This window comes from Charadrius vociferus, unplaced genomic scaffold (assembly GCF_000708025.1).
Source record: "Charadrius vociferus isolate BGI_N301 unplaced genomic scaffold, ASM70802v2 scaffold514, whole genome shotgun sequence".
Taxonomy (NCBI): Eukaryota; Metazoa; Chordata; class Aves; order Charadriiformes; family Charadriidae; genus Charadrius; species Charadrius vociferus.
This window is the reverse complement of record NW_009648118.1, coordinates 718023-730357: the sequence shown is the minus strand read 5'-3', so window position 1 is coordinate 730357 and position 12335 is coordinate 718023. Positions and strand designations below refer to the sequence as shown.

Below are 12335 nucleotides of genomic sequence, written 5' to 3'. Positions count from 1 at the left end.
ATGTTTCTGAAATTCAGTCATTCTGGCTTACTGTAATGAGCCATCTGAGTTTATATCTAACACATTATCACTTTAGCTTAACACTTTAATGCTTTCTCTTAGTAGTTAACTGTCTTTACAACTGGCATGGTTAATACCTTAGATATTAGTCAAGATCATACTGTGTTGATTTTTGGATAATCCCGGATCAACATTTTTTAGTTTCCAGTAGCTCTGTAAATTATGACAAGATGGAAAAAGTGTCAAGTAACAGAAATTACTATCTTGTTTTTATCTAACATGGTTAACTGTTCAGCTGAGAGGTGCTCCTAACCTCTGGGTTCTGACTCAGCAAACCTTAGAAGTTGCTGCTGAGGAATGGATTCTCTTACTGGTAGTTGTGTCATCATGCGTAATAGACTGCCTCTTGCCAGTTCTGAGCAGACTCTGCTTGAAGTTATTGCAGAAAAGAAGCAAAAAGTGCTTAAGGTGTTATGGCACTGAAAAATATTTATGGTAACAGTAAAACACACATGTGTTTGGCTTTGAATTTTAATGAGGAGTTTGGATATCTTAATGCAGCCTAATGCCTCATAGTGTGGTGCGCGTTGTGTCTAATGTGCCTGAGATGTGAGGAGCAAATGACAAAAGACAAACAGGTATGATATTTTACGTAATAAACGCACCACTTCAGACAGCTTGTTGCCAAGCATAAGTGTAGGCAGTGAGTTACGGATGCCATAGCATCAGAGGTCAAGATGAGTTTTGGACTTCAGCATAAAGTGTAAAAAAAAAAAAAAAAGACATTAAGAAAAATCCTAGTGTAGCTGAGGAAGAAAAGAGGGGAAGACCTGATCAGATCAGCATAAGAACTGGTCATTAAGCAGTTTTTGACAATAGACAGCTCCCAAAATTCCAGCGAGATGGAGTAAAAGTACCTGTTTCTATTGATTACTTAAAAATGCTGTAGTCATTTCTTAACATCTCTTAGAACAGTTTAATGGCATCTTAAATTGCTCAGAGTTTTGGAAGTATTGGTATCCGTTATTTATTGCAAAGGTTTGGTTGTTTTGTTTTTTTTTTTTTTTTATTAGTTCGGGGTGTGTGTGTGAAATTGTTCATTTACTTGCCAGTATGTTAGGGAGATGAAGCCCTGGAGACCCAAGTGTCTGTTTATTCCCAGGACAAATCATAGCCTGGGAAGAAGAGCAGATAGAGGAGGAATAATATTGTTAACCCTTTGAAATGGTGGTTGTTCCAACCTCACACTCATTTGCCCTCTCAACCTTTCCTTCGTTCAGTTTTAAGACCTTAAGTAAGTAGCAGTTCCAACTAGTGATTTACTTTTAAAAGCTCATACACTTTTTATTGTTTGCTCAATCACTTTTTATTGTTTGCTGTGGTTACAGCTTTAATCATGTAACTTAATTGCTAGATTTGGAAGACAGAAACACTTCCCTCCCACCCCCCTTCCAAAAGAGTGCTAGCTAAGTTTTCATTACTATTCTCTAACATTTCCTCTAGTTTGTATGAATCTGAGTCTGAAATTCTTCTCTTCTCAAAATCATTGACTTACTAATGGCTGTGGCTGAATTAGCTGCTTCTGAGGTTTTGGAGTGAACTGTTGACACAAGTAGATTAATTTGCTCTAGTGCTTCCTGGTGGGCAAAGGCAGTCTGTGGAATTTCAGCCAATGAACGGGTAGGAATTAGGGGAGAGAGAAGTAACTGTAGGAGAAAATGTGAGTGGAGGAAGGAGACAACATAATGGGATACTCTTTGAGCTGAGATGAGCAGTGAGGCTAGGCACTGAGGAGAGGCTGACAGCCAGACATAGAATGGGGGCAAACTAGGGCTAAAATGTGGGAGAAAAGGTCATGAAGAATGAAAGAAGAGTACAGTTAGGCATTGGTATGATTAGGAATTAGTATGAGTTGTATAACAGACTGGTCAGGGAAGAAGATGCTAAAGGAGAGGTAAGGGAAAAATATTTAGGATAAATAGGGAAAGGTGGGGGGAAAAAAAAAAAGTGTACTACTTAAAGTAATCAAGTCAAAGCTAGATTGTATTCTACTTGCTTGGAAAAAATTCCCCCCCCAAGGTTTTCTTGAAAGCTTGGGCTTGTTGAGGAAGGATTCTGAAGATTTTATTTGTTATGCTGTGAGACTTTGGGGAGTAAAGACTGTTGCAGTAAACCTAGAAAAAGAAGGTGGTCACAAAGGTCTTGATGCTGAGGTTTCAGCCTTTCTTACTACAGCAGTCTTGCCTGGATTTGGGCATTGGAAATGATACACCAACTTCTTCAAAAGGGAAAGCCTGTGAGGGTGCGTTTCCATGTCTGTCTTGCTGTTACAGGCTCTTCCTCTGTCATTTCTGGAGTGTGTTTGAGAAACATGTCTTAGTAGTGCCTCCAGTAGATTTGTGTTCTCATAGCTCTCAATACTAATTTGTTTCAGATCTGTTCTGAGAGGGGGATAAAGGAATATGTCTTATTCTTTATTGGTTTTACAACTTAGTGATGCTTGATAAAAAAGTTTTTATGGTATGCACTGCTATCCACTGCTCTTATAAGTACACTCAGAGCTGGAGAGAATACAGTACATACAGAATACAGTACATACAGAATTAATCTCTGTAATTTTTATAGTTCTGGGAACAAGTGCTCATAGGCTACTTTGAAGAATGCATGGTAATTTTAAGCCAACGCTTGCAGTTTACTTCCACATCATTGGACATCAGCCATTTTACAGTCTAAGTCAAATGAGAGTGAAGAATTTTCTATCAGAAGAAGACAATGTCATATATGAAGTAGAGGACTGGAGTGAATGTTCACTATTCCAAGAGTAGTTCAGATCTAGTTTGCTTGCCTGTGGCTGGCAGCACTGGCGTATTTCCTCTAATGTGTTTCTTCACAGAGTTGTTCGTTCGAAGTTAACTCTGTGTGTTCCCCTTCAAAAAAGGTGGTAATTCTTTTAGTCTTTTAGTCTTGCGGGTTCTTGGCATTTTTTAGGAGTTTTAATTTATCTGCTCTTCTAGTACTGTAAATCATGTTGAAACTTTCTGCAAAAAAGGATATAACCTAGATGTGTAACTTCTAGTTTTATTTAAGCGTGAATTCTAAACTAAGCATCAAGGTTATTTGAATAATACTTGAACAGTCATAGGTCTTAACACATCTCTTTCTTGTTTCAGGGTTTCTTTGTAATTGCTGCCATGGGAAGATACTTGACTATGCTGTTGCTGCTGATGCTGCTGGTGCAGCATTTTGGAAACTGTGAAGGAAATCAAAGGCCACATGATGCTCCACCAATGCAATTTACACAAGCGCAGTATAATGCCACTGTGTATGAGAATTCTGCAGCCAAGACTTACGTTGGGCATCCAGTGAAAATGGGCATTTACATTACAAATCCATTATGGGACCTAAGGTACAAAATTATTTCTGGTGACAATGAGAACTTGTTCAAAGCTGAAGAATACGTTCTTGGAAACTTTTGCTTTTTGAGAATACGGACCAAAGGAGGAAACACAGCTATCCTTAACAGAGAGGTAAAAGACCATTACATGCTGACTGTTAAAGCAGTTGAAAAAAATACAAATGCTGAAACGCGCACGAAGGTCAGGATACAGGTACTGGATACAAATGACTTGCGGCCTTTGTTTTCTCCAACATCTTACAGTGTTTCTTTGCCTGAAAACACAGCAATAAGGACAAGCATCGCAAGAGTCAGTGCAACAGATGCAGATATAGGAACAAATGGAGAGTTCTACTATAGCTTTAAAGAAAGAACGGATGTGTTTGCTATACATCCAACTAGTGGAGTGGTAGTTCTAACTGGTAGACTCGACTACTCCGACACTAAGCGTTATGAGATGGAAATTCTTGCGGTGGACCGTGGGCTGAAGCTGTATGGTAGCAGTGGCATAAGCAGTATGGCAAAACTAACTGTTCATGTAGAGCAAGCAAACGAATACGCCCCCATTATTACAGCTGTTACATTGACTCCAGCAGAATCGGACAAAGATCCAACTTACGCAGTTGTAACTGTAGAGGACAATGATCAGGGTTCAAATGGGGAAATAGCATCATTAAATATTGTTGCAGGTGATCCGCTTCAACAGTTCAAAACAGTGAGGTCTGTTCCAGGAGGTAAAGAATACAGAATAAAAGCCATTGGTCACATCGATTGGGAGAGCCACCCTTTTGGATACAACCTTACCCTTCAAGCTAAAGATAAAGGAAATCCCCCACAGTTTTCTTCTGTAAAAGTTGTTCATGTGACATCACCACAATTTAAATCTGGTCCTGTCAGATTTGAAAAAGAGATATATAGAGCGGAAATAAGTGAATTTGCCCCTCCAAACACACCTGTGATAATGGTGAAAGCTCTGCCTAGTTACCCACATTTAAAATATGTGTTTAAAAATACACCAGGCAAAGTAAAATTCAATTTAAACACTCACACTGGTCTTATTACCACTTTAGAACCCATAAAAGCACAATATGCGTCCCACTTTGAACTCGAAGTTGTGACAAGTGACAGAAGAGCTTCTGCAAAAGTATTAATTAAGGTACTAGGCATGAACAGCAATCCTCCTGAATTTACTCAGACATCCTATAAAGCCTCCTTTGACGAGAATGTGCCAATAGGTACGAGTGTCATGAGAGTAAGTGCAAAAGACCTTGATGAAGGGGAGAATGGTTATGTGACCTATAGCATTGCAAACCTAAATCCTTTGCCATTTGTGATTAACCATTTCAGTGGGATTATTAGTACCTCAGAAGACTTGGATTATGAATTGATGCCAAGGGTTTACAATTTAAGGATTCGAGCTTCTGATTGGGGTATACCATATCGCCGAGAAGTTGAAGTTCCTGTTACTATTACTTTAAATAACCTCAATGACAATATACCTCTGTTTGAGAAAATAAATTGTGAGGGAACAATCCCCAGGGATCTTGGTGTTGGAGAGCAAATAACGACTGTATCTGCTATTGATGCTGATGAGCTCCAGTTGGTGAGATACCAAATTGAGTCTGGAAACGAACTGGATTTATTTAGCCTAAATCCAAATTCTGGAGTACTTTCACTGAAACAGTCACTAATAGATGGCCTAGGTGCTAAAATGTCTTTTCACAGTTTGAAAATTACAGCTACAGATGGAGAAAACTTTGCAAAACCATTGTATATCAACATAACTGTAGCGACTAGTCGCAAACCAGTCAACTTGCAATGTGAAGAAACTGGCGTTGCCAAAATGCTGGCAGAGAAGCTTTTACAAGCAAATAAATTGCACAGTCGTGGAGAAGTTGAGGATGTTTTCTTCGACACTCACTCTGTGAATCTGCATGCACCTCAGTTTAAAAGTACTCTCCCCAGTAGCATTGAGATAAGAGAAGACCAACCTGTGGGCTCCAGCATACTACTTATGAATGCTACTGATCTTGATACTGGCTTCAATGGAAAGCTAGTGTATGTTATCTCTGGAGGTAATGAAGATAGTAGTTTCATTGTTGATATGGAAAGAGGAATGCTGAAAATTCTCTCTCCCCTTGACCGAGAAGTAAAAGATAAATATACTCTAAATATTACTGTCTATGATCTTGGAATACCACAGAAGTCTGCCTGGCACCTTTTAGATATAAAAATTTTGGATGCTAATGACAACCCACCAGAGTTCCTGCAAGACAGCTATTTTGTTGAAGTAAGTGAAAACGTAGAGCCAAACAGTGAAATAATTCAAATTGAAGCTACTGATAAAGATCTGGGGGCTAACGGAGAAGTGAAATACTCTCTTCTAACAGATACAGACAAGTTTACCATTAATGCTGTGACAGGAATTGTGAAAGTTGTAGGGCTTCTGGATCGTGAAGAACAGCACGTCTATTTCTTGAAAATAGAGGCTAGGGATCAACCTTCTGAAGAACCTCAATTATTTTCGACAGTTATGTTGAAAGTGTCTGTAGAAGATGTTAATGATAATCCTCCTAAGTTTATTCCTTCAAATTATCATGTGAAAATTCGAGAAGATCTTCCTGAGGGAACTATTATTACGTGGCTAGAAGCCTACGATCCTGATTTAGGCCAGTCAAGTCAAGTACGATACAGTCTTTTGGACAGTGGAGATGGCACCTTTGATGTTGACAAAATAAGTGGAGCAATACGTATTGTACAAAGACTGGATTATGAAAAGAAACAGTTTTATAACTTGACTGTGCGGGCCAAGGACAAAGGAAAACCCATTTCGTTGTCCTCTACATGTTACGTTGAGGTTGAGATAGTTGACGTGAATGAAAACTTGCACCCTCCACGGTTCTCTATATTTGCAGATAAAGGCTTTATAAAGGAGGATGCCCCCGTTGGCTCCTCAGTAATGACAGTATCTGCTTATGATGAAGACGCAGGACGAGATGGGGAGATTAGATATTCAATCAGAGATGGATCTGGTATAGGAGTTTTTCGAATAGATGAAGAAAAAGGTAAGGTGGCTTTCTGCTATTTTTGTATTCTAAATAAAATCTTATGCCAGCAAAGAGATAAGAGAAGCTGCAGTGTCACAGTTGACGTAGATGCCCTTGTTAGGATAAAAAAAAGTCACAATAATGTGTATAGTTCTATCTGCCACTTTAGTGAAATTGTATGTATACATTTGATAAGTGATTTTCCTCTGTTGTCCTCATTTCTATCCAGCCTACCTAAAACCATTCTTAGATCTTAAAATCTCTGCCACCTGGCAAAAATAAGAGTGCTATTGATATAAAATTAAGGTCTGCCTCACGTGAACACTGTTGTGTTGTGGACAGTGGGGCTGTGAAGCTGAGGCAGCAGACTGCTCTCTGCAGGGATTTTCATGCTTTTTAATCTTAAGTGGCATCTCTTGCTTCATTTACTGGAGGTATGCATGGGTGTGATATTGCCATACGTGCTGGGTTTGGTAGTTATCTTTTAGAGTTGTTACAGTTGCCCATCTATAAGTTAGTCAGCAGTACCTTCTTCACGGAGAGACTTCTGTCAAAGAAAGCAGAGATGCAGGCTTTTAAAAAAACACGTATAAATGAAGCAGACTGACCTATTGACTTACTCATTAATAATGCATAATTTGATAAGCAACTGTAAGCATTAGTCTAGTGTCATGTAGTCAGAAGAAATATAATTATGGTTTCAATAAAGTTCTAGCGTTGACTTCTAGCATTTTGGTTGGACACCTGTGTAGCTACCGATTCATTTATGTCTCTGATCAAGGTAAAGCATTGATACTGTGTTACTGTCTAAGTGCCTTAAAGTAAATTGAGGTGGAATCTTGCGCAAAATTCAGCTACAAGTGATATGTAGGAAAATTATGACATAGTTGATCGATGTCTTACAGAAAAAAAAACCTTGTAACTGAGAATAGAAAATGACAATCATAATCATCCAATAGCCATTCTGAGTGTTTTATGTTTTCCACAATTGTGAATGTGGGCAATACAGACTTACAAAGTCGCTTTACTCTTTAAGGTGTAGGTGAACAAACTATTACTGGCAATATCTTTTCTTCTATGGAAAGCCATTTATTAATTTGTGTTGTTTGTGGCTGAAGAACCAACTCCAGAGCTTGAAATGTAGCATTGCTTCTCTTAGCTCTGGTTTTAATGAAGCACATAGTTAAGATTATCTTAACAGATTTTCTAAAAATGAAGAATCGAATACTTTCTAAGACTTAGTAGTTTCACTTCTAGGTTTCTGGTTTTCAGATTATTCATTTGTGTATCATTATGCCTTTCTTTTGACATAAGGACATTCAAGTTTACTGTGCGTTATAGTATCTTAGAACTAAGTGTGTACTTGTCCTACAGAATGAATCCGAGTTTGCCAATTTATCATCCAAATGATAGATGATAGTAATGAGAATGAAAGAGTGAAGAAATACTTGTATTTTGTCACCAATATGTACGTGTGTACCTATTTATGTGTATTTGGACAGGTACATGTATTTTTGTGATACCACTACTGTGGCAGAATTAGTTGTCTGCAAGTGTTGCCTCTTCACTCTGTTGGCACGAAGCTAGTTTGCTTTACTGAAGAATTGATGTGAGTTTAAGTAAGTTCCTTTTAATCTGCCAGGTTTACAAAGTTGGCTGAACTTGGGACAAAACCAGCTACTATTTAATAATCTTGTCCAAGACAGTGGCTCTGTATTTTCAAGGCAGGGGAGAGGCATTGTCTATATTCATATCTGGTATCTAGTGTTTGCAGTTCTTCAGGGATGAAAGTAGAGGGATTTGGAGGGAGGGGTGAAGAGGGGTTGCTTGTTTTTAGTCTTAGTGAACAAATTCCCCTTAAGACACTGGTGTGGGGAAGAATGCGTATCTCTGATGGGTGTTTTTCCTTCAAATGTTGATATAAAGGAACCAAGGAAAGAACGTGGACTATCTACAAACTTGACAATGTAGCTTAAATCTTGTTTTGACTTTTTTTTTTTTTTGCTAAGAAGCCATCAGAGTTGTTACAGAAGGCACTCTTTATACTGCAGTGTCTGAATATTTGTCATGTTTTTCAAAAGGGACTGGCCTTGATACAGGGAGCAGACTGATAATTAGCCAAGAAAGCACATTAAAGAATTTGTGAAAGAGGAGATCTGGCAAGCAACTCGGTAACTTGCTAAAGGGCTCCTGACTTTACCCTTGAACTACATGTCTCTTCCTGCTGTCTTGGAAAGCATCATACTACGTTTTCTGTTCAAGGATGGATAAACTCGCTTTAGGAAGTTATTTGGAGTCAACACTTAACTATTTGGTGGCTAGGAGGAGTCCTTTTGTGCCTTGTGTCTTAGGAATCAAGGACAACAATCACATTTGCAGAAAGACTAGATGATTGATGATGATAGAAGGATCAAACAGCTAGTTACATGCATGGAATTTTTGCTTGCTTTCAGGTTCTCTTTTCCATGTTAATGGGTTTTTTAATTTTGCATTTCAAAAGGTAGGAAATTGTATTAGTATTTGATATTTGTACCAGTAATTCTGCAATTTTCACAAGAGAATTTAATACAACTTTGCCACTAACTTCTGTGTACTTTTTTCTAAGACTTACCTTTTATTTCACGTTCAGCTGTGTTTCATAGGTTCTGTTTTCTGCAGTTGTGTCCAAACCCTTAGAACTAAATCTCTTAACAGGGAGCCCTAATGGACCCATATGCCCAAACTCAGGAGTTGCTTTGATTACTTTGTTGCCTAATTGCTCTGAAGACACAGGGGGAAAAAGTACATTAGGGGAGAATTGGGTATTCAGTAATTTTTTAGCATTCATGTAAGTATTCTTTACCTTGAAAACGCAAAAATGGTCAGGAAAGGAGGAGAGCAAGATGACAGAAGTCTATAAGATGGCAGTGATTTCTGTACCACCTTCCTCATATCACTTTTTGTATTTTACAATGCAAGAAATGGGGCACACACAGTTAACAGGTAACCAACCTAAAAGGAAGTATTTTTCACATTAAGTGTAATAAAGTCATGAAACTCATTTCCCCAGGAAGTTATAGAGATCGAAAGTATGACTAAAGAAAATAAACGGTACTAATGAGGTTATTCTGAGGTTTGGCGTTACGTTATCTCCAGCTCATAAATTGTTAACTGGAAGCCAAGTGGGTAAGGGAAAGATCAGAGATCATCGCTCAATATATAATGATTCAGAAGTATAACAGTGCATTGTGACTGTTACTGTACAGACATAAAATAATAAATGGAGACTCGGGTTTATTATAACAGTATGAGGGGGAAAAATGTTAAAATAAGATTTCTGTGCAGTGAATTTATACAACAAAGCAATCTGTTTATCCTTTAGATATGTGTGTACGGAAGTTGGAATTTAAGATAGCTTTTTATGTGTGAGCTAGGCTGAAGTCTGCAAATTGAGATGATCAACTGTCTATATAAATTGCCTACTAAAGCAGCTGTAAAGTATTTTCCCAAAGAATTTGATAAGAAGCTGCGCACATTGGGATGTTTTAATAATAGAAAGCATTGTGTTGATACAGATCCCAGTGTGCCACAAAAAACACATGCACCATCTAAATCCCATTAGCACTAAGCAATAAAAGTGAGATAAATCATGTCAATACCATGCTGCTAGTGCCATTTAGAAAAGCTCTAAGGAATGATAGAAGCAATTGCTGGAGGAGAACCTAAAGCAGAAGCTCTTTCTTCCTTGTCCCAGATCCCATCCCAGCAGGCAAGCAGGGAGAAGGAGAATGTCTTCCTCTTTACTCTTTGGTTGTCAAATATAAAAATAGAGCATTTCCGTTAAGTATTTACACTCCTCAAAGGTGAAATGAAAGATTGACGGTCTAGTATGTAAAAACAGTATTAGAAAGAACTCCCAGTACTACTTCCAGTTGATGTGACACTGTCATGGGAGCAGCAGCACATGGCAAGCAAGCTTCCACGCTGATTTTCAGTTGTAAAAATGAGTACTGTTACTAGTTTTGCTCAGTGTCTAGCCTTCTCTGAAGATTTTTTGCCAAGCAGACTGCTCCTTTCCTTGGGATATCAGGGCTTCTAGCTTATTACTGAGAGATGGCTTTTATCTTGTTTCAAGGTTGTCTTCTTTTGGTTTTGGTTTTCTTTCTAGTGCTCAAAGTTTAGATAGCTGAGGGAGCCAGCAGACTTTGGGAGTGTAGATGCCCTGGGTCATTTAGCCTAAGAAAGGTCTCATTGCAATGTTTGTAGAAGATGAGAGCCCATCCTGGAAGCCTGTGTTCAGAAACAAAGGAAGTTTCAGGAGTCATGAATTCCCTGGAGTCTGGTTGTGCCTAACCCGTTGTGTACTAGAGTGGTTGGATTTGCAACTCTTGTACAGGGTGTCAGGTAGGCCCTAGGAAGGAAGGAAGGTTTCCCCTGATGACAGTTTTGTTTGAACCATTTTAAAAAAACGTGGTGAATTTTACAAGCACACAGTTACCAAACTTCCCAGCTAGGTCAACTTGCAAGGCTACCAGCAGGTGTTTTCTAAACTTCTGCAATTGAGGACATTTCCCACCACGTAACCTAGTTGCAGAATGGTGTTGAGGGTGATATGGCAGTCTGAACTTCATGCATGATAACCTTATTACTCGTGTTTAATCCAGTAATATAGTTATTTGTTACCAGGAATCTTACTGTTCTTTCAGTAACCTGAGTTTAACTTATTAGGCCATGAGTGTTGCAGAGTAACAGTAATTCTGCTCTAACAATAACAACAAAGTTTAAGGTGATTAAACTAATTTGCTGACTTAAACAGATGTATGATTGCACTTCATTAGAACAAAGGTCTGTCTAGCCTGAGATGCTGTCTCTAGTAGTGTGAGGAAGAATAGGAGCAGGGTAGACACATGATACTTCCTTCTAATACTTTCCCAGTCTCTGGTTACTTTCTATTTGGGGAGTTTTTGAGTTGGATGTGGTTTGTAACCTTTAGTGGATATATCTTTCTTGTGTAGTCTTCCCTTGGAACCATGTAATTTTCAAGTGTAGCCTTGCTAACATGATAAGGAAAAATGATTTGTTTTGGTAAAGAATGTTAAAGGGGCAAGTAAAAAAAATGTTAATGGGGGCATGTGGAAGAAAATTAATTTTATTGCACTATCTCTGTGTGCATAAAATACCATCAATAAAGCTTAATGGCTACGAGACACTATTTTTAATATTACCAGAACCATTTCCAACTGGGAAGACAGTAATTCATTACAGAGAAAGAATAGGATTTTAACTACCTAAAGCAAAGTACTGAATTATACTCTTAAAAGGTTCAGATCATTGCTAAGACATAATAAGCATGTTAACATTTCTTTGTAGTGTTCTCGTAATTGCATTAATTACAATGCAGGATATGATTTACATTTATACATAAGGGGTAGCTTCAGGTTCTGTTTCTTTAGTGATCTTTGGCTTTTGAGCTTTTTGAATCATTCCACCACTCACTGTTGAGTTTTAATATGAAGACAAGCATTAGCCAAGATTAAATACTATGATCATCAGTGGAGCAGAACACTGAAAGACCTTTTGGATAGCTATTAAACCAGCAGCATTGTCTGGAACAGAAGCCAACTGGCCTGCATCTATCCTAACAACTCTCGTACCTGTAGGCAGGGTGGCTGCACCCAGGTTGTCTGTTGGGAATGCTCTCTGCTGCATTTCGACTCCTCACTGTGCCCCGGCGCTCTTTGGAACAGTGGTAGCTGGCACAGGCCAAAAGTAGTTTAGCAATGTCGGGAATCAAGTTCCAGTGCCTAGGGACGTTTTCTGTCTGTTGTACAGACACAGCCATAAACTGCTTGAAGGTAGGGGAGGCATTTTTAATCAAAACTGAGACTAGTATGATTTGCTTTTAAGTTAATTGT

General features: G+C 38.5%; 1 protein-coding gene across 3 annotated transcripts in view; it reads left to right on the top strand.

Moving 5' to 3' along the window:
* The first annotated feature begins 3191 nt into the window (after positions 1–3191).
* FAT1 (FAT atypical cadherin 1) overlaps positions 3192–12335 on the top strand; it is a 105163-nt gene continuing 96019 nt past the window's right edge. For all 3 annotated transcript variants that reach the window (XM_009883906.1, XM_009883905.1, XM_009883904.1), the window contains exon 1: positions 3192–6459. In XM_009883906.1, coding sequence (XP_009882208.1) covers positions 3192–6459 — 3268 coding nt within the window. The remainder of the gene's footprint in view (positions 6460–12335) is intronic.